Source organism: Notamacropus eugenii, chromosome 1, assembly GCF_028372415.1.
Source record: "Notamacropus eugenii isolate mMacEug1 chromosome 1, mMacEug1.pri_v2, whole genome shotgun sequence".
Classification (NCBI taxonomy): domain Eukaryota; kingdom Metazoa; phylum Chordata; class Mammalia; order Diprotodontia; family Macropodidae; genus Notamacropus; species Notamacropus eugenii.
Window position 1 is genome coordinate 126,154,920 of NC_092872.1, and position 22,005 is coordinate 126,176,924.

The following is a 22,005-nucleotide window of genomic DNA, read 5'->3' on the forward strand; positions in this document are numbered from 1 at the left end:
TGTCCAAGTCTCAGTGGTTTTGTTTCAGTAACTTTAATTGCATTAAATGGCACTAACACTTTTAGAACACCCTATACTTTACTTTATGCATGTGAAATCATTATTCTGAGAGTCTACAGGTTTCCCCATATTGCCAATGAGGTTGTCCATCACACAGGAATGCACACACATGCGTGCACGTGCACACACACACACAGACACACACACACACACACACACACAGAGCTGAGATCCCCTGCTCCAGAGTCAGCTCTAATATTCTGAGTACAGCGATGACAGTACACAGTTGTGACTCATGGAACGCTGCAAACTCGGAAGACTCAAATTTAACAAGCAACTCAAAGATTCAAAAAGAAAGAAACCTGGTGGGTGGGTGTAGGCAGCAATGAGCTACCACAGATGACGCGGCCATCAAAGAGAAGTGACAAAAAAACCCAAAAAACAAACACTGAGAACAAGCACAAATGAGAAAAGGAAGGGAATCAGTCCTCATAGCCAGGACAAGGCAGCAGCCAGCCAGCCCAGTATTGGTGCTGGACACTGTCTCCACTGAGAAGCAGAGGAAAGCTCCCAAAGAACCTCACAGATCCTCTTTGGGGGACTCTATGGAAACAAACAAGAATCACCCAGGAGGAGAAGGCGCGGAAGGCTTATGCTCTATGATCAGTGCAGAGGACACCCACACCGATAAAATGACAAAATCATAGCTCCATCAAAGCAGCATCCTTAGCTTTGATACCTACTAGTTGAATGAACCCCTATGAGTCTCAGTTTTCCCATCTGTATTTTAAAAGATAAAGAAGAATACGAGGATGTTGTTAGGAAAGCATTTTATAAATCTTAAAATGCTATACAAATGTGAGTTATAAGAGGAGAGAGTGTTGGACTTGGTATCAACAAGTTCAGATGGCCCACTGGGGAAATGGGAGGAGCAAATTATAAGAATCTCCTGACCCCAAGTCTTTTCATGAGCTGTCCCCTATTCCTAGAGTGTTATTCCTTCGTATCTTCTAGCTTCCTTCAGCCAAAGTCCCATTTACCTCATTCTTCTTGACTCATCTCCCTTAACTCTGTTAATTTTTCAGTCATTTCAGTTGTATCTGACTCTCCATTGATCCCATTTGGGGTTTTCTTGGCAAAGATACTGGAGTAGTTTGCCATTTTCTTCTCCAGTTCATTTTACAGATGAAGAAACTGAGGCAAATAGGGTTAAGTGATTTGCCCAGGGTCACATACCTAATAAGTGTCTGGGATGGGATTTGAATTGGGGAAGATGAGACTTCCTGACTCCAGGTCCAGTACTCTATCCACTGTGCCACCTAGCTACAGATGAATGGAAAGTGATTAATAAAACTATCATTTGTATGGCACAAACTACCAATCCAAGAGCAGTTTGGAGAAGACAGAAATGTTCGATTTGATTTGGTTAGTGTGGGAGAAGGCGGGCAGAAACAGCATCAAGGAGGAAAGAGAATCTGAGCTGTGGAAGATGGATAGGCTTTAGAAGGGAGAAGGAGGGAGAGTAACTGTATGTGTAAAGATGAGCAAAAGCTGGGAGCTGAGGATAAGCCAAGAGAAGTGGGGACAGCAGGCAGTCACCCAGCCTCCCAATGAGGAGGTACATTTCCACTGGCTGCAAAGGGGTGGGGGGGGGGGAGGGGAGCCAGTATGGGCAGGGCTTCGCCCCTGAAATTGCAAGGTATGCAATCAGATCTGGAAACTTTATTCCTGCAGTTAAGGGACAGGAAGTTCCCAGAGCTTGGCATTTGGCCTTCACACGCTGGTGAGGCCAAAGCAGCTTTGCTTTGGAGAGACCATGCAGCCCATAATTCTCCAAAGATAATGGGGAGGAATTCCTCAAGGTCATACAACTGAACTCCTAGGTCTATAACAAAATGGCAGAGTTAGCCTGTGTAGGCCAGAAGTCACTGGCTTTGTGTTGGGGGCAGAAGCTGGTGTGCTATTTTCTAGACATATATCTGCCCAGTGAAATCATCCAAACAGACGCATATTCAATCTTTCCCCTCCCACCCCCCAGAAAGAGCAGGTGCATGGGCAGGGAGCTGTCTTAAGCCACTGATGGAGTAAGCAGGTACTTGAGCCTAGGACACAGAACTGAGGATCGGAACAGAGACCAGGCCCCCACTTTCCCAAGACTCCACATGTGATCTTGGGCTTCGATTTTTCCTCTGAAAAATGGGGCTGACAAATAACAGTGACATATTTATTCTCAGGATAAGTGAAATATAACTGGGCTAGCATTGTTTGATGCTGATGAGGACGAGAGCTGAAATGTATAGATGCCTTAAGTTTCTTGAAGCATTTTACATACATGGTCTCATATGATTCTCATAATAACCCTGTAAATAGGTGCTATGGTTACCTACATTTTACCAATAAGAAAATTGAAGTTCTTAGACATTAACTGACTTGCTCAGGATCACAAAGCTGGAAAATGTTTGATTTGATTTCAGGTCTTCCTGTTTCCAAGTCCAGCACTCTTTCTACATGTGACTCAAATTTGCATAGCACTTTAAGGTTTACAAAATGCATTTCTAATATTTTTTGTGTCAAAGAGATAGTGAAATTATTTGCCGATTTTAAGAAATACTAACAGGGAAACTGAGGTTTAGAGAGATAAAGTAATTCACCTAGGGTCATTCAGCTGATGTCAAAGCTAGGATATAAAAAAGGTAAAGAAGCGGTTATTAAGCATCTACTCTATGCCATGCACTGGGCTAAGCAACTTATACAAACATTCTCGTTTGCACAACCCTGGAGGCAGAAACTATTATTCCCATTTTACAGATGAGGACATTGAGGCAGATGGTAGAAAGTGACTTGCCCACGGTCAAATAGCTAGTAAGTATTTGAGTTTGAATTTGTACTCAGGTCTTCTCTATACCAGGCCCAAGGATCTATTCACTGCGCCACCTCACTACCTCAAGGATATAAACTTGGACCTCTTGGCACTGATACTTCCTTGCTATTTCATACCTGCATTTTCAATTCACAAACCTCTGAAAGCTTAAAAACTGAAGAGAAAAATAAAGGCCAACTTCCACTCCTAAGCTTCCTGATGGCTTGGAGTTCAATCAGTTCTGGGCCAATATGGCCTTTGCCTCTTTCTCCACTTTAGCTTTTAGCCCATGTGGATGAAGACTATACTTTTTGGAGGTCTTTTATCTATACCTTTGGAGGTCCAATAAACTGCATTCCAGGCTGGATGAGGGGTTGGGCTGGGCTTTCCCTGCTACATATTCTGCCTCTCAGGAGAGCCCTGGCAGGCACTCATGGTAGGAAGTCACTGGGCCACCATTTTCCATTTGCTTAGAGTTAAGCTGGACCCAGAAATGGCAGGACCAACTAACTGCTCAACTTTCCCACGGCAGATGCATCAATGCCTTTAAAGAGAGCATTGTACTCATCCCGGGTGGCCTTGCGCACTAAGCGCAATGTTCTGTAGGCAACAGTCATTTTTAAAAAGTTTGATAAAAGAATGAATTAGCCTGGAAGAAAATATTCATTTTTTCATTTAGACATGTCATTTGTAAGTGGAATCAAGAACTGCTTTCATACACAAAAACACAAAGCAAGACAAAGCAGAAAAGATAGAAAAGGAATTTATATAGAAAAATCCAGAGTAGTTCCTAATTTGCAATAGTCAGTAACGTATGAAGCAAAGTGGGTGAAAGGGTCAATTTCCTTCACCTGACAGTCTTTCTGCTGAAGGAGGGCAGAATGTTCTTGTCCTCTGTGCTTGGCCATATCACGTGGTTGGGCCAGGATGGGAACAGTCCTGGGAGCAATTGGTGTTTTCTAAATGGTGAAAGGAACCCGGTGATACTGGGTCTTCCACTTTTATTTTTTTCAGCTTAGCCTGCCCAAAGTGCCTCGTTCTATTCTGGGTGTGCATTAGGTGTTCATTAAATATTTGCTAAGTGACCGAGTAAATAAATCAACAGGTGAATGGGGTTAATGAGGACCAAAGACAGAAGGTCCTGCCAAAGGCTCAAGAAAAGGAAAGATTGAAGGCCTAGCCTTGGATCCAGGTTGAGTTGAATTTCCTTATGCCCTATACACTGGTGGGCGGTGATTTCTGCATCTCTTTAGACCAAGTGCTGAGAATTGTGCTGAGACCAAGACCAGTTTTTGCATGAAGTCCTTCTTCCCAAACTAACTTGCATTTAAATTTGTGGATATTTGTGTTCATTTACTTTCTTTTTCTTTGCATACATTTATATAAATACTTGTTGTCTCTCCTATCAGAACATAACATCCTTAAGGGTGGAATTGCTTCATTCTTTGAACTTATATCCCCAGGACTTAGCACAGGGTCTGTTCACTGATTGTTCCCCACATAGGCTGATTGTGTTCATCCTTCGTTTTTGAAGAAGACCATGACACCAGAGAAATGACGACATGACTTGCACTTGACATTGTTTCGAGTGAGGGAGGGCTGTGCAGGTCACCAGCCTCCCTTTCTCTTCCTGAGCCATCTGGGTCCAGTGGCCAAATATTCATCAGGATGACTGGAGATGGCCCAGGATGCAATGACACTCCAATATAGCTCTCCTTCAAACAACAAACCTAGGCCAGCGACTTGCCTGCCTTGTTGGGAGCTTCTCATGGCACGTGACTGGCTTGGCCAAAGTCTGGATGCACAGTTTCATCCTTCAAGCAAATAACAAATACCTCTAAGAGGTGCTTCTGCCCAGAAACATGGAACGTCATTTCACATGGAAGGAAACTTAGTTCTACGAACTGTATACTCTTAACATGCCAAGCATGCTTTCAGCTCAGGGATATAAACTTACCTGGAATGCTCCCTTCCCTCTTCTTGGTCCTTCCAGGCCAAGTTCATATCCCATAACCTCTTTCTGTGGCTTTTCAGCCCACCGTGGCTCGAAGAGAGTTCTCCCTCTTCTTAACATCTTATAGGTCTGATAGTCCATGTAAATACCAAAGAAGATACTAACCCAATATAGGAAATAATTGTAGATACCCCTGCCCACTCACTCCTTTCCAGAGGTGGGGTGTTCCCTGGTGCAGGGCACTGCATCTATGATCAGGTCTTTTCAGTGTACTTCCACACCAAAACTTTCCCCACCTTGGTTTTGACATCTTGCAGATCAGCATAAGAAATTAAATGAGAATTTGGGGGGAATTTTGTGGAAGCTGCAGATGATACTTGGAGGCCAACAAATAACACAGAAAAAGTTTAGAAATTCAAAAATGCATAAAATATATGTACAGTACTGTAAACACCCCATAAAAGAAAAAGAAAAAAGAGATTTCTCTGGTATGATTGGAAGGCCAAAAAATTTCACATGAATTTTCCAGGTCTTGGAGGGCTGTGCCCCAAGCTGGCGATGTGAAAGGGATAGCTGCATAGATCAGTTTTTGCTTTTTTTTCCCCCTCTCCTTCCTCTTTTTACTTTTTCTTTACAATTTTTCCTTTAGAAAATTCTCCCTCTTTTCTGAGTGGGAAGAGGGAGAGGGCCACAGGGGAAAACATGGACAATGTAAAGACAAAAGATAATAATATAAGTTTAAACAGAATTGTCCTAGATCTAGCAATACCCAAGAATCAGCTTGGAAGGAGGCTCATTTCAAAACAACTGCGAAAGCAGAGAACTCAGAGAAAACGATTGGATTTTACATAAGGACTAAGTAAATGCCTAAAAAAATGAAGCAAGAAATTAAAATTTTAAATAAAAACTCTGGAGGAAAGAATTGAGAGAAACTATATTATTTAGGAGAAAAACTGGTAAATAATCCCTTTTTCATAAATAAATTTTACTGGTTACAGAGACCAGGCCGGATGACATTCTGCGTCATTACTCCTCCACCTCTCTTACCTGAGAAAAAGTACATTTCATTATCTCAATAAAAATTATCTTTTTTAAAGTAAAAAAAAGTAACTTTTTAAAATGATTATGTAGATTTTTTAAGAGAGCTAGTACAAAATGAAGACACTGTTTCATATACAATCCTCTTGTGCTCTGCTTTATATATGGCAATACTCTTTCTTCTTTTATATATTTCAAGTTCAGAATAAAACAATTTTAATTAAACAACAACAAAAAAACCCAGTTCAACAGCATCCTCCTCATATCCTTTTCCCTTTCCTATCTTTTAATTCTGCTATAAACTGTCATGCCTCCTACGACTTTGGCCTCACAGAGCATCATTCATGCAGCGTTGAGTGTGCCTGCCCTTGGAGTCCCATCAATCGTGTGACCAGACTGAGAAGGCCCAGAGAACACGCAGCAGCCAGGGCTGGTTTCTTTGTGTTGGAAAAGAGCTGGAAACAAAGTGAGAACTCCCTGATTGGAGAATGACTGGGGGGAGGGGGGGAGAAAATGGCAGGATGAATACAGTAAAATATTATTATACAGTAAGAAATGACAAATATCAGGAATTCAGAGAAATATGGAACAAATATGGATAAGTTTGTATGAGCCAAGGAAAATAAGTAGAACTAAGAGAAAATACAGATAAATATGAATATAATGACTGCAGTAATGTGAATAAAAATGTGGAATTTTTTCGGGGAAAGTTGATTTCCAAATAATGGGAAAATCAATAAAGGTCCTGGAGAAGAGATTTTATATATATATATATATGTGTGTGTGTGTGTGTGTGCATGTGTGTATGTATATGTATATATAGACACATACTTATATAATGATATGCTACCAGTATCATTTTATATATATGTATACACACACACAAGGATCCAGTTATCCCTTCCACACTGCAAAGGTCAAGGGTGCGGCATCCCTGCAATCTGGAAAATCCATATAAAATTTTTTGGCCCCCCTTTCATAGAAGAGAAGAAGTTTGAATTGTTTCTTTTTCCTTTACAGGGTGCTTACGGAACCTTATTGTAAAATTTGGGTGTCATCTGCAGCTTTCACAAAAATTCCCCAGAATTCCCATTTAATTTCTAACCTGCAATATATTGAAACCACGATGGGGAAAGTTGTGAAGTGGAAGAGGTAACTGTATTCAGATATAAAGATATGTTTATATCCATATCTATTCATACATTTCTACCTTGCTACACACCCGCATCTCTCTAGCTACCTTTTCCCTCAGGTGAGAAGGGGTGGAAGACTCTTGGGCCAGAATGCTATGTACATTGTCAGGCATGGTCTCTGTATCAAACGATTTTATTTTTCTTTATCCCAAGGGAGGGCTCAGTATGTAAGGGATCTGGAAATGGTTTCAGTATCAAGACCAGAAACATCAACAAGACATTTTGACAGAGAAACAAAGGTTAGGACAATTTCTATCCATTTTGATGTTAAATGATTTAATTAAATCAAATGCAAACTAACATGCAGATTTCTATCTGTTATCTTAGAATCACAGATCTTAGCACTGTCAGGAACCTCCAGCTTCACTCCAGCACGGGAGCACTGCCTTCATTTTGTAGATGAGACCAAAGAAAGGACGGGAGTCCACCAGGTAAAGTAAGGACTCAGTTACAGACGCTACATTTTCAGAAGGGCATCAACACAACAGGGGAGAGTAGCCAAGACTGAAAACCACTGCATCCAAGGGCAGGGAAAAGAATTGGGGATGTTTAATCTGGAGAAGAGGAGGCTTGAGGGGGAGACCACGTAATAGTTTTATTTAAATATTTGACTCCTGTGAAAGAGAGCTTAGATTTGCTTGGTACCAAAAAAAAAAAAGAAAAGAAAAGAAAAAGAAGTGGAAATGGAAGAGAGGCAGATTTTGGCTTTATAAAAGGAAAAACCTTCTTAGGAAGCAGTTCTGTTCAAAGCTAGAATGGGAGCTTTGAGAAGTAGTGAGCAACTTGCGATTGGATACCTTCAGGTGAAGGCTGGAAGACCACTTCTTAGGACACCGAGGGTAGATTTCCTGCACAATTAGACCAGGCAATTCATAAGGTCTGTCCCAAGCAGTCATTTTTGAGCCAAAGGCAAATTAATTTTGTGTAATTAACTGATAACGCCACACTCAGGAGACCCAATAATAAACAGATCTGTTTATTAGGGTCAGAAAAAAAATCACATCCCTAGATTCAAAGTCTGAATCAGCTCAGAGCGCTACTCATCACACTCCAAGTCTGGTTCAGCTCCCCAGTTTTCCTCTCAGTCAGGGCTCCCCAAGGAGTGAGGCCACCAGAATAGCCAGTCCTACAATGTCCACCTGAGTATGATTCCCTCTGCTCCAATCCTGCTTCCTTCTTCCACAAGGTCATTGACCCAGGTCATCCCAGACTACAGAGAAGCTCTCCCTCCTATCATCCCCAACTCCAGTGATACTCCCTATGTAACCATTTGGTGGCTTTTCATGTACAATTCTTCCTCTTGGGACCATTGGGCACATTACACAACCTTTCTAAGTCTCAGTTTCTTGTTTGTAAAATGGGCATATCTCACAAAATTGTTATAAAGTTCAGATGAGTTATTGTAGAGATATCAATGTTCATTCTTTGAAATGTTACCACTTTTAAGGTCCTTATTTGTTCCTGTAACCCTTATTTGCACTTGTATACCCATTCCTCAGCACAGTGCTTGGTACAAAATACATGCTTAATAACAACTTAGTGGTTGATTGATTTCAGTTATTATTATAATTTCTGCTTACTAATACCTTGAGCTGCCATTTAGGTTTTTTTTTACTGATTGTTAACTTTTCACACATGTAGGCCTTGTGTCTTCTACTAGATTGGAAATTCCTGTTCTTTAAATGGTGGGGGGAGGGGTCAAGCTAATTTTTTTTTTTTTTGTATTTCCACAGCATCTGGAACAATGTCTTACACATAGTAGATACTGAATAAATGAACTTAGGAAGCTATGTGAACCCAAGGAAGTTCCTCTCTAAGTCTCTGTTTTCATAGCTGTAAAATGAGTGGGGGTGAGGGTGAGTAGACTAGATGATATTTAAGATCCCCTCCAGCCCTAAAATCTTATGATCTTTAGGGTTGAGAATGACAGACTTGAAATCAAGAAGACCAGAGTTCAAATCTAGCCTCAGGACACTTACTGTAAACTGTGTGGCCCAGGAAAGGTTACTTAATCTCCTCTAACGATAGCACCTACCTCACAGGACTGCTGGTAAGGATCCAATGAAACACCATATGTAAAGCAATTTGCATATGTTAAGGTATTATGTAAGTGCTAGCTATTATTATTATCTAAAATTCTATGTATTTTAAAATTTTGACCTACCTAGACTCTACTTATGGGGGAAGTGTTCCTAGTAAATGACATTAGGGGAAGTGTACTTGGGCTATAGGGCTAGAGTGAGCACAGGTATCAGAGAGATAAGCAGACTAGGGAATGTTGGGATGACTTTTCCAATTTGCCAAGCACGTGGTGATCCCTCCAAAGGGCAAATGGAGCTAGTCTAGGCCAAGTGAAAAATACTTTAAAAGGCCCTGCTCTCAAAAAGCCTTCTGACTCTCAGAGAGGCAAGAGAAACAGAAATGAATGTACGTACAAGTAATGAAAATTACATGTCTTCCCTCCCCCCCATCCAAACCTTGGCCCATATGGAGACCCATTTCTGTCTTCCTTCCTTCCTTCCTTGACTACTGAAGTCCAAAGTGATCTCACCCTTCCCTGAATTTTTACAGGATTTATAGTCTGTGCCACACAATCTGCCTTTAACTATTAATAATACTGCATTCTCTAATGGTTTCTTTTTTATGGCTCTAGCACCAAGATGGGCACAGAGCAAACATCCATATGGAGGGGGAGGAGATTTAATAGCTCTTTCAGGTTTGCAAGGCTTTTCCCAATCTGCCTTAATTCTAATGCCTTCCCTCTCTTAATTATCTCGGATTTAGCATCTTTTTGGCAGAGAGCTGACTGAATGTTATCTCTCCCTTAGGCTATGAGCTCCTGGAGATCGCAGACTGGTTTTGGAGTCAGTTGGGTTTTTTTTACCTTTCTTTGTATGCCTCGTTCTTAGCAAAGTAGGTCACTTATTAAGCGCTTAATAAATGCTTGTTGACTGCTACACTGTCAAAGTGTTTTACCCCTTATCTCCTTTGATCCTTACAATAATATTCTGAGGTGGGTGCTACTGTTATGCCCATTTTACAGGTAAAGACACTGAGGCTGAGAGTGGGTTAAGCTACTTCCCTAGGGTCATTCAGCTATTAAACAGAAGTAGAAGAGGAACTCAAGTCTTCCTCACTCCCAAATTATTATACATTGAGACATTTAGCTATCTCTCTAAGTCAGGTCTCTGACAACTCATTTTATTGCTTTTTAATTAAATAAATTTTAGTGGATTAATTAAATTATATCTTAATGATATAATTAAGTCCATTTTATTAAATTAATTATATTTTTATTATTCTTTAGGTGGTTCAGTAGATAAAGTACAGGAAGTCCAGGGTTCAAATTTGGCCTCAGATACTTACTAGCTATGTGACCTTGGGCAAGTCACTTAGCCTTGTTTGCCTTTTGTCATCTGTAAAATGAGCTGCAGAAAGAAATGGCAAACTATTCCAGTATCTTTGCAAACAAAACCCCAAACCAAGAGTCAGATCCAACTAAAACAACTAAACAATAGCAAATTATTTTTAATAACACACACTTGTATAGCACTTCAGAGTTTATAAACCATCTTCTCATATATAATTCAACATAAGCCCCCAAACAACCCTATCATGTAGACAGTACAAGTATTAGCCCCATTTTAGATGGGAGGAAATTAAGGCTCAAGCCAGTTAATGACTTATCCAAGGTCACACAACTAGTAAGTGCTGGATCAGGGACATAGGTTTTCTGATCCCCAAAACTACGCTGCTTATACGTATGTGTTATTAGAGGGTTAGAAGACAGCTTTAATAGTAGATGTTTCTTTCCCCCAATCACCAAAAGAAACCTTTCTCTTTCTCCTTACCATCTTCCTTCATCATTCCTATTTCCACCCCCATCTCACACTCTCCTTTTGCCATATTTCTCATCTAGGTCAGCAATCATTTTCAGTGAAGTGTTCTCGGGTTTTTTTTTCCCTTCAGGTTCCTTGGTCCAGACGTAGACCAAGTGAGACCCTTGTGACTCCTTGTCTCTTCTAATAGTGACATTCTGTCCTGGACAGCTCCCCCTCCCCCTTGCTCAGTCTGTGTTTCTGAATGCTGGACTGGAGTGATGAATTGCAAAGGGAAGCGGCTGGCAGCTGACCTGGTCTCCCTCCCTCTGCCAAACCTTCCCCATCCTACACATCTGATGTTTCCTGTGTCCTTCGGGAGACCCTTCCTGAGTTCTCCAGGTGTTAGGACTCCTCTCATCAGTTGCTGTGTGTTTGTTTTATCAATCAATCACCAAAAATTTATTAAGCACTGGCTATGTCCCTGCTACCACTGACTGCTGGGGATATGGGGAATGAAGGAGCTCACTACTAAGAGGGGACACAACATATGGGCATCATATACAGAATAAATGTAAAAGGAATAAATATAAGATAGCTAAATACAGGCAGCTCTACGGAGCAGTGGATAGAGTGCTGGGTCTAGAGTCAGGAAGACTCATCTTCCTGAGTTCAAATGTGGTCTCAGACACTTACTAGCTGTGTGACCCTGGGCAAGTCACTTAACCTTGTTTGCCTCAGTTTCCTTATCTAGAAAATGGGCTGGAGAAGGAAATGGCAAACTACTCCAGTATCTTTGCCAAGAAAATCCCAAATGGGGTCACAAAGAGTCTAACTGAACAACTTAAATACAAGGTAGTCTGAGAGGGAGGGCCCTAGAAGTTGAGAGGATCAGGACTGGCTTGATATAGAAAGGGATTCTTAAAGGAAGAGCCGTATTCCATGAGGCAGAGGTCGGGGAGAGGGCATTCCAGCATGGTGCATGGTCCATGTAAAGACATGGAGTTAAGAGATGCAGAGCACAGAAGAGAGCAGTGTCCAATGCAGCTGGAAAGTTAGGTTCAGGTAAGGTGGTGAGGAGCTTTAAAATTCAAACAGAGGCATTGGCATTTTATCCCAGTGACAATAGAAGGCCATTGGGATTGACTGAACAGGGCCTGATTTGGTCAGATCTACACTTAAGGGATCACTTTGGCATGGGGCGCAGGAGGCATCAGAGAGGGGAGGGAGACTGGAAACAGGAAGACTAATTATTTGGTTACAATAATCTAGGTGGGAGAGGATGGAAGCCTGAACTAGGGTATAAGCTGTGTGAGTAGAAAAGAGTCAGATGCAAGAAATGCCTGAAAGGTAGGAAGGAGAGATTTAGCCACTGATTAGCTCTGTAGGGTGAGGGACAGTGAGGAGTCATAGATAACGTATTTATCTATCCATGAACATGTATCTGTCCAGTAAAATGTAAGGTCCTTGAGGGTAGACTATCTCATTTTTGTCTTTATATCCTCAGGCCAGTGTCTGACACCTAGTAGGCCCTTAATAAGTGCTTATTGATGGATCCATGCATGCCTGCCCTTAGCCCTTCTCTTTTCACTTCTCCCCCTCACCCCACCAAGTGTCTTCCTGTCCTTGGTGTCCCCAGCTAGTCAGCATATACACAAAAGGAGATGCTTCCACTCACAGTTCAAGGATGAGGACCACATCTGTTCGGTTCTCATAGACATCATGAAGTTTGATGACATTGGGGTGCAGGATCTGCTGCAGAATGTGCACCTCCCTCTCAATCTCTTCCCGTTGTACCCCTCGACGGCTTGCCCGGCTCTGCCGTTTCTTGATGAATTTGGCAGCATACTCGGCCCCGGTGCTCTTCTCCCGGCATTTCTTCACTATGGCAAACTGGCCACTGCAGAAACACAAATCCACACCGGAACACTGACATATGATCCTAACAGTAGTAACAACGAAGAGAGCCAACAGCTACGAACATGAGCAAAACCAGATTTTCTAAGTCATTTGGATAATAAGAAGTTGGAATAATAAAGGCCAACAATGCCTTTATTACCATTAACATGCTTTCATGTCAGAATTTCAATTAGGTTCCCTATGAGATAGGGAAGGGCATCTATCCTATTTACTCTCAGTAAAAAAGAAGGAAACTGAGAGGGTAAGAGAGGGTAAGGGCAGGGTAAGGACACACAATGAATTGGTTAATAGCTGGGCCAGGGCTAGGTCCCAGGACTTTGGATTCCTAAACCAAGCTACCTCAAGACCAGAACAAAGGGAGAAGTTGGCAAACCTAGTAATTATTATAATAGAATAATAGATTCAGAGTTGAAAGGGACCAAAAAAGTCATTCAATACAACACCCTTTGTTTGATAGATGAGGAAGTAGGCCAAAAAAGCCAAAGTGACTTACAAAGGTAGAGAGCTATTTCGGGTTAGGTCATGAGTTGTGGGCCTTTGGTGGAACATCTTCACATCATGATGATGGTGCAAGATGAAAAGGAGAAAAGGTTCATGGTAAAACACCCATAGCCAGTAACAGGAAAGAAAATTACTTATGCTGGGAGCCCTGGGCTTCACACAGGTGGGCTAGCTAATCTCAAAAATGTCTTCCCTTCTGCTCTCTGGGATATGGCTATACCAGGAGAACAGAGGCATCTGGGAAGTTTTCTCATTATCATTTTACAAGGAAGCAGAGGGGTAGAAGAAGTAGCTTTTGCACCTGCCACTCACTAGAAACTGCCAAGGGGCCTACTGGGTAGGCATGGTACATGCCAGTCCTATCAGAGACTGCTCCAACCCTCTTCTTTCCTCATACTCCCACTAAGGCTCACAGAGCCCTTGGAGCTCTAGAGAATTAGAAAGGTGATAGAGTCAAGCTTAGAAAATGTAATGAAGAACATCCCAACACAAGCTGGTGCAGAGGGCACTGCCTTTGAAGTCAGAAGGCCAGGGTTCCAATTCTGACTCTTAACCTTACTATTTAAATTTACTCTGGTAAAATCTCTTTGTTCATTGTGTCTGTCTGTCTCTTCTGTTTTCCTGTCTCTCTCTACCTCTCTGTCTCTGTGTGCCTGTCTCTCTCTCTCGGTCTGCCCATCTGTTTTTGTCTGTCCCTGTGTCTATTTAATGTCTCTCTTTCTCTTTGTCTGTCCCTCCATCCGTTTCTCTATCTCTGTCTCTTTCTGTCTGTCTCCGTCTCTCTCTCTCTAAGGTTTTTCATCTGTTAAATGAGCAGGCTGGGTGAGATGGTCTCTAAGCACCCTAAATCCTAGGATCCTATAAACCAGTCTCCCGTGCCTTTTGTACACCTTCATCAAGGGACAACACTATGACCATTACTATTAAGAGAGGTGGGAAACTGACTCCAAATCCAGAGGAAACCATAAGAACATCCCAGAGTCAGGAAGCAGCACACAGGAAGTAAAATCAATCAACAAATATTTACTGACCTCCTTTCCTGAGCTCAGCGAATTGCCAGGCTTAGAATCAAATAGAAATTCTGCCCCAGGCACTCATCAGCTGTGCCTCCCTGGGTAAGTCTCTACGCCTCTATACCTCTATGAGTCTCAGTTTCCTCACCTGTAAAATAGGGATCATAATAAATACTTCTCTCCCAGGGTCCTTACAAGATTCAAATGGTCTAAATATCTGTAAAGGGTTTAGCCCAATGCCTAGCACATGGTGGGCGCTGTTATTACTGTGATAACGCAAAGAGGCAGCTAGGCGGCATAGTGGATAAAGTGTAAGGCCTGGAGTTAGAAGACCTGACATAGCAAGTCGCTTAATTTCAGTTTGCCTCAGTGTTCTCCACTGTAAAATGGAGACAATAATAGAACCCACTTCTCAGGGTTGCTGTGAGGACTAAATGAGATAATATTTGTAAAAGTGCTCAGCAGAGTGCCTGGCAAATGGTAGGAAATGCTTATCTTCTTTTTAAATAGATCACTTTGCAAACCTTGAAGTGCTATATTAATGACAGCTATTATTATATTACAGGTAGCTAGGTGGCACAGTGGATAGAGTGGGGGGCCTAGAGTCAGGAAGACTCACTCATCTTCCTGAATTCACATCTGACCTCAGACACTAGTTGTATGACCCTGAGCAAGTCACTTCACCCTATTTGCCATCTGTAAAATGAGCTGGAGAAGGAAATGGCAAACCCCTCCAGTGTCCTTGCCAAGAAAACCCCAAATGGGGTCATGAAGAGTCTAACATGACTGAATAACCACAAGTTATTAATATTATTCATGTAGGACTTTAAGGTTTGCAAAGTGTTACGTTAATGTTAGCTATTGCTATTGGAGGCCGTTAGGTGGCTTAGTGGATAAATCGTTGGAACTGGAGTCAGGAAGACCCAAGTTCCAAAATCCAGTCTCAGATGCTTACTAACTGTGTGACCCTGAGTAACTCACTCAACCTCAGTTCGTCTTCATCTACCGGAGAAGGAAATGGCAAACCACTCTAGTATCTTTGCTAAGAAAATCTCCCAGACGGTGTTGGCATGCTATGTTTCATGCAGTCACGAAGAGTCAAACCCAACTGAACAACTTCATTATTATTATTATTAAAGGAAAGAGGCAGAAATATAAAATTGGAAAGTATAGTATAAATACATGAAAAGAGAGACAATAATATGAGACAACAATACCGGTGATGTCATCATATGACATGGAAGCCCCATGACTAAGGGTTATAGATATTCAAAGAAGGGACAAGAAATCCTTGAGGGCAGCAGAGGGCTAGAAAGGCTTCATTGAAAGAAACTCATTTAAACCCTACCACTATTTTTAGGCCCAATGCTGGCTTTAAACCATCCCCTTTAGGATCTGACTCAGACCAAAGCCAAGCACACACATTTAACGCAGAGACGAACATCCCGCTGCCTCATGTAGTCATCTCCAAATGCCTGAATCCCAGCATCCTCTCAAAGGCTTCCACTTGGCATTACTTATCTCTGTATCTTTCCTGGTGACTAGCTCAGGCTTCTGCCCTAGGATGAAGTTTAATAAATGTCAGGTGAACTGAATTAAATTGAATTACTTAAAAATACTTCCTGTTAGTCCCTTCTGGTCAAACTAAGCCTCATCCATTATATCCCAAACATCCCTTCCAGTTGTGTGTACTGCCAAAATCCTACTGGTACTGCCAAAAATCAGGATAGCCTCCTTCTCCTCTGTCTCCTAATTTACTAATAAACAGTAAGCATGTCACATTGAAAGAGTGCTTTACGCTTTTCACAGATCTCTTTTTTAATTCTCACAATGACTTAGTGAGGCAGGTAGGGTTGACAGATGAGGAAAGTGAGGTCCAAGTTAACTTGGGGCAGGGCCCAACTCCCCTACTATTAGCCCTGTGCTCTGTCCTCTCCATCACTATTCCACAGACCAGCAAATTTGAACCCAAGGTAGAGAGCAGGGTCAGGGGGGAAGAGACAGTTTTCTGAGAACAGGATCTCCACCCACAGAGAGTTCAGGTCACCTTGATCCATCTTCCCTTTATCTGTGTTAAAGGGGAGCAGTGACGTCCCTCTGACGCCAGACTTTTAAAAATTCCCCTTTAAGCTTCTAGAGGAGAATGAATGTAGTTTGCACTTGCTGGCAGATTTTCTTGCTGCAGAGCAGCAGTTAAATGTGAGAGGTTAATGTTGGTCAGGCTGAGTGCTGGCGTCTTCCTATCACACTGAGAGGGAAGTATTTTAAGAGTGGATGAGTAATAACACACCAGACTGAACTGAGACTCATTTAGCATTCCCCTTATAATGGGAGAGGCTTTGTGGGGATGGGAGTCTCACTAGAGATGCATCCCTGGCATGAGCCCACACCGGAACTCCTCCTTCTTGCTCCTGGGTCTCATTTAGATCTACAGTGAATAGGAGGGCACTTGGAGCCCATGGGGCTCCAAGCAGGTCAGTCTCATTCTCACTGTCTCCTGCAGTAATCCATTCCAACTGATACTGATGCCCTAAGCAAAAAATTGGAAATCATCCCAAATTCCACTTCCTTTAAAAGCCCAGATAGGGTTTCATGCCTCATATTTATATATGGCTTTGAGATTTGTGGTTGTTGAGTCATTTTAGCCATGCCCAACTCTTTGTGACCCCATTTTGGGGGTTTTCTTGGCAAAGATACTGGAAAAGATACTTCTCTAGCTCATTTTTACAGATGAGGAAACTGAGGGTGAAGTGACTTGTCCAGGGTCACACAACTACTTACATGTCTGAGGCCAGACTTGAACTCATGAAGAAGAGCCCTGCTGATTCCAAGCATGGCGCTCTACCCTCTGTGCCACCCAGCTGCTCCCTTTCAGGTTTACCCGGTATTTTTCTCCTCACAACAACCCGGTAGTAAAAGTATTATTGTTTCCATTTTACAAGAAAACTGAGGTTTAGAGACATTCATGTGCCAGAATTTGAACCCAGGCCTTCTGGCTCCAAATCGATTGCTCTTCTACTCTATCAGAGGATGCGAGGAATTCCTTCCACTCCCCGAGTTTAGCCCTTTATTGTTCTCTGCCTCCTTATATCTCTTCCCATCTAGACTATAAGCTCCCTGAGGACAGGCATGCTGCCTTGGATTTATCTTCATTTTCCAAACATTGCAGGGTTTCCACTGTCTACAAATTAGCCTTTCCCAGCCCTCTTTAATCTCAATGCATTTCCTCTGAGATGATCTCAATTTATTCTGCATAAATCTTGTCTGTACAAAGTTCTTTCTGGGTGTCTAGGCAGTGCGATGAAAGAATGCTGGACCTGGAGTCAAGAAGACCCAAGTTCAAATCCAGTCTCAGACATTTACTGATTCTGTGACCTGGTCAAATCACTTCACCCTGTCTGCCTTGGTTTCCTCATCTGTAAAATGAGCTGGAGAAGTCTCTTTGCCAAGAAAATCCCAAATAGGATCATGAAGAGTTGGACACAACTGAACTATGATATAGCTATTACAAGTCATTATCTCCATTTGACTGTGAGTTCTTTGGAGTACCCCCCCCCCCCCACTTTGCTTCTGTACTTCCCTAGTGCTTAGCACATAGTATGTGCTTAATAAAATGCAAGTTGAATGCTGAAAGCAGGAGAGGCCACAGCTGGGGGGTCTGCACTGTGGACTTGGATCCCAAACCCAGACAGACAGGGAAGCAGGTGTTTTCCACAGCCACCAAGGAATCCTTAGCATCAGAAACGTTGGGGCCTTTCTATAATAGAGGTTGGGTAAAGAAACAAACTGAGAAAAGGACTCCTTAAGATAAGTGGAGGTGACAAAAAGAATCTGCCATGGCCCACAGCTGTCACTGAAACTTGCTAGGGACCCAGTAACTTGAAGATGATGGAATAGCCTACGGGAGAAATGGGTCAGCAAGGTGGTACAGTGGTTAGAACACTTGGCCTGCAATTATGAATGTTCCATCTTCCTGAGTTCAAATCTAGCCTCAGGCATTTATTAACTGAGTGACCCTGGGCAAATCACTTAACCCTGTCTACCTCAGTTTCCTCATCTGTAAAATGAGCTGGAGAAAGAAATGGCAAACCACTTATGAAGAGTCAAACGTGACTAAACAAAGGGGAGGAGTGAGTTACAGGCCAAGGATCCCCACCTGGAAAGCTTTCATCAGGTCTCTTCCCCCTGGGAAGACTATTACGTCAACAAGTACGTATTAAGTATCTACTAAGTTCAATGCACTGTGCTAAAGACTATCATCCAGGGAGGCTACTTGGGATAGTGGAAAGAACACTAGACTTGGGAATCAGGAAGACTTGAGTTCAAATCCTGCCTCAAGATACTAGCTAACTAACATGTGACCCTTGGATAGTTCATTAGCCACTCCCAGCCTCAGTTTCCCCATCTGTACATGATTGTGCCATAGATTAGGCTGTCACCTGCTTCACAAGGCTAGTGCCAAATTCCAATGGGATGGTGCATGTCAAGCACTTTGTAACCCTAAAAGTGTCATTTAAATGTTAGCTATTATGATTATTATCAGGCACCAAGGTAAATAAGATCTGGTCACTTCCCAGAAGCAGCTACCAATCTAGGAAGGCGGATAAGACAAAGACAGGAGCACAAGACAAATAAGAACCGACGAGTGCAAACAAAGAGCTTGGACTGGAGGAAGAGGAACCTGGGTAGCAGTCCTGCCTCTGCTGAGTATTCCCTGTGTGGCCTCAGGGAACTTCTCCAACCTCTCTGGGCCTGCTTCCTCTTCTGCCAAATGAGCGGGCTGAAGGAGTTTGCCTTGGGATTGGGGTGGGGGTCCCTACCAGTCCTTGATCTAGGAGCTCAGAGCTTATCACAAAGTGGGACAGTGGGACGGGTCACTGTCCTTCCCTTCCCCTTCCCCTCAAGAGCACCCTTCTCAGCCAGGCCCGGTTTGTTCTGAGAAACTAAGCTAATTCTATGACCGTTTTTAATTGTTTCTTCCCAGGAACGCAAGATTGAATAAGATTCTCATTTGAGAAAGGAAAGAGAAAACAACTGGAAGTCTGAAAATTCCTAAAGAAAAATACCAGATTATTAGCTTCCCAAACTGCCTTTAGAGTTTAATAGCGGAGACCGGCAATTAAATGATCAGGGGCACGGCCAGCTTGCCTTGGTAAAGGACCTCCATGAAAATGTCACCCTTACTTACTCTAGCCTTCAAGTAAGCAATGCTGGAGGGCCTCACCTTAGAACAGAGTTGCTTCTGTCTTCATCTGCACCAATTGTAAAATTAATAATTCTAGATGGATGCTTTTCATAATAATAATAGGAATGGTATCTAATGTGGATATGATTCTGTAAAACATTTCCCATGCCTGGTCTCATTTGATCCTCCCAATCCTATGAACAATTTATTATATTATATATTATCATCCCTTAGGATACTTGCTCAGTCACGTCCAACTCTTCATGACCTGTGGACCATACTGTTCATGGGGTTTTCTAGGCCAAGGATACTAGAGTGGTTTGCCATTGCCTTCTCCAGTGGATTAAGGCAAACAGAGATTAAGTGACTTGCCCATGGTCACACAGCCACTAAGTATCTGAGGTTGGATTTGAACTCAGGTCTTCCCCATTCCAGGCCTAACACTATATTCACTGAGCCACCCAGCTTCCTCCAAAGCCCCCTTCAAAGCTCAACTGAGACACCACATTGCACGTGGTCTTTTCTGATCTCCCCAGATGTTAGTGCTTCCTCCCACCCCATTCCCATAGACCTGTATTTATCTTATGTATGTATACATGCTGTCTCTCTAATAGAATGTGAACTTCTCAAGGTCCAAGACCATTTTGGCTTTGTCTCTGCTATCTGAAGCACCTAGCTTGGTGCCAGGTAGGAAATGGGTACTTAATACAGGCTTAGTAACTAACTGACATAACAGCCACTTAAAGAAAGCTTGTTGACAGGCTGATCCCTATTTTACAGAAAGAGTAACTCAAGGTCAAAGGTATCCTTTGATTTGGTAGTGTTCACATAACTAGGAAGTATGAGACTTGGGATTCAAATCCACATCTTTCCAAAGTCAGGAACTCCTTCCACTATAACCTGCAGGAAGTTCAAACAAAGATCTTTCTATCTATGCCCTTCAGGAAGCCTCAATGAGCCTGCAGCACATTATTCATATTCAATGTTTTCCAAGGCTGTACAGTCATGTAGAAAGAGTTTTGACCCTGGAGTCCGTTGACCCATACATAGTCTGCCACAAACTAGCTGGGTGACTTCGGCAGTCTCCTTCCCTGTGCCTCTGTTTCTTCATCTGTAATGCCTACAGAGCAACCTTTCTGGTAGGTCTGTCATAAAGGTGATAGAGTATAGGTAAGAATGTTTTGCAAAGTATAAACTGTCATACAAAGGTGAAGCCAGGTAAAGTGACATTTCCAGTGTTGGGAACTCTTTGCCTAATAGTGGATTTAAGAAGCCTCAGAGGAGAGAATAGTTAGTGTTACAGTTAATCCCCCCAAACACTGAAATTACATACTGAACCACAGCTTATAACAACACATTCTCCCAGAATTATGTCATTAATACACACCCCTTCTTAAGCAGAGGCTTCTGTCTGATTCACTAACTCAACCACAAGAGTAGGAAAAATTTCATCTTGTCACCACTATGCCAGCTACTTGATGCCAAGTCTCAGCAGGCACCGGGAGATAAAACTAGCTTGGGGAATGATTTCCAAGTAGGGTACCCTCCCACTTTACTCATATCTGCCATGCCTTCCAAAATTTATTTTTTTCATCATTAAAGTCAGGACTTGCTCCATGGAGTACTTTATCAAGAGAGAAAAGAGTTGACAATAAGAAGTTCAGGAATTACAGAATTCAGAACCGGAAGGAGCCTTAGAGGTCATCTAGTCTCATCCCTTTATTTTGTCAATGAGGAAACTAAAATTCATATATGTTAAGTGACTCAGACAAGGTCACTCAAGTAGTATCAGAATCTGAACTCAGGACCTCTGACTACAAATCCAGTACTATTTCTGTTATGCTGAAGTTCTAGCCTCCATTCTGCTACCTGTGCCAGGTACTTCACTTGAGCTCTTTGGCTTTCAGTTTTCTTATCTGCCAAAAAAAGTAAAATAAAAATAACATTATACCACAGCACACAAGGGTGTTGATAAAATGAGCTTGGGAAAGACATTGCAAAGTCTAAAGCATCTAAAGTCTAAAGTAAATCGAAATTATTTTTAGTATCTATTAGTCAATATCACAGGGAGTTTCCCCAATCCCAAGGAGATTTACCCTCCATGGCAGTAAGGACCCTTTGGATAACTCTGGAGGATGGGGAGTCACAAAATGAGCACATATTTCTGCTTGGGCAGAAAGAAGGTAAGGAACCATGGTCCCATTGCAACTGGTTGTTCATTTCATGCCATAGGCTGCCTATGAGGTGAGACTCCCAGAGGGGAAACTATGCCCTGGCCTTAGGACTATCCCTCCCTTCCAGAGTACAGGATGGGCACTGATGGATGAAGACACCTCCAAGAGAAGTGGCATCCTCAAAATATTCAAGGTAAGCATTCTCCCTAGAGATTCACCAGGGCAGCTGGGTGGCACAGCGGATAGAACACTGGACCTGGAGTCAGGAAGACTCACCTTCTCAAGTTCAAATTTGGCCTTGTACACTTACTGTGTGATCCTGGTCAAGTCACTCAATGGTTTGTCTTAG

General features: G+C 42.4%; 1 protein-coding gene across 2 annotated transcripts in view; it reads right to left on the reverse strand.

Annotated features, from left to right (window-relative positions):
• Nucleotides 1–22,005, reverse strand: part of DAPK2 (death associated protein kinase 2) — a 184,567-nt gene that overhangs the window by 75,543 nt on the left and 87,019 nt on the right. For both annotated transcript variants that reach the window (XM_072613525.1, XM_072613535.1), the window contains exon 3: nt 12,542–12,763. In XM_072613525.1, coding sequence (XP_072469626.1) covers nt 12,542–12,763 — 222 coding nt within the window. The remainder of the gene's footprint in view (nt 1–12,541; nt 12,764–22,005) is intronic.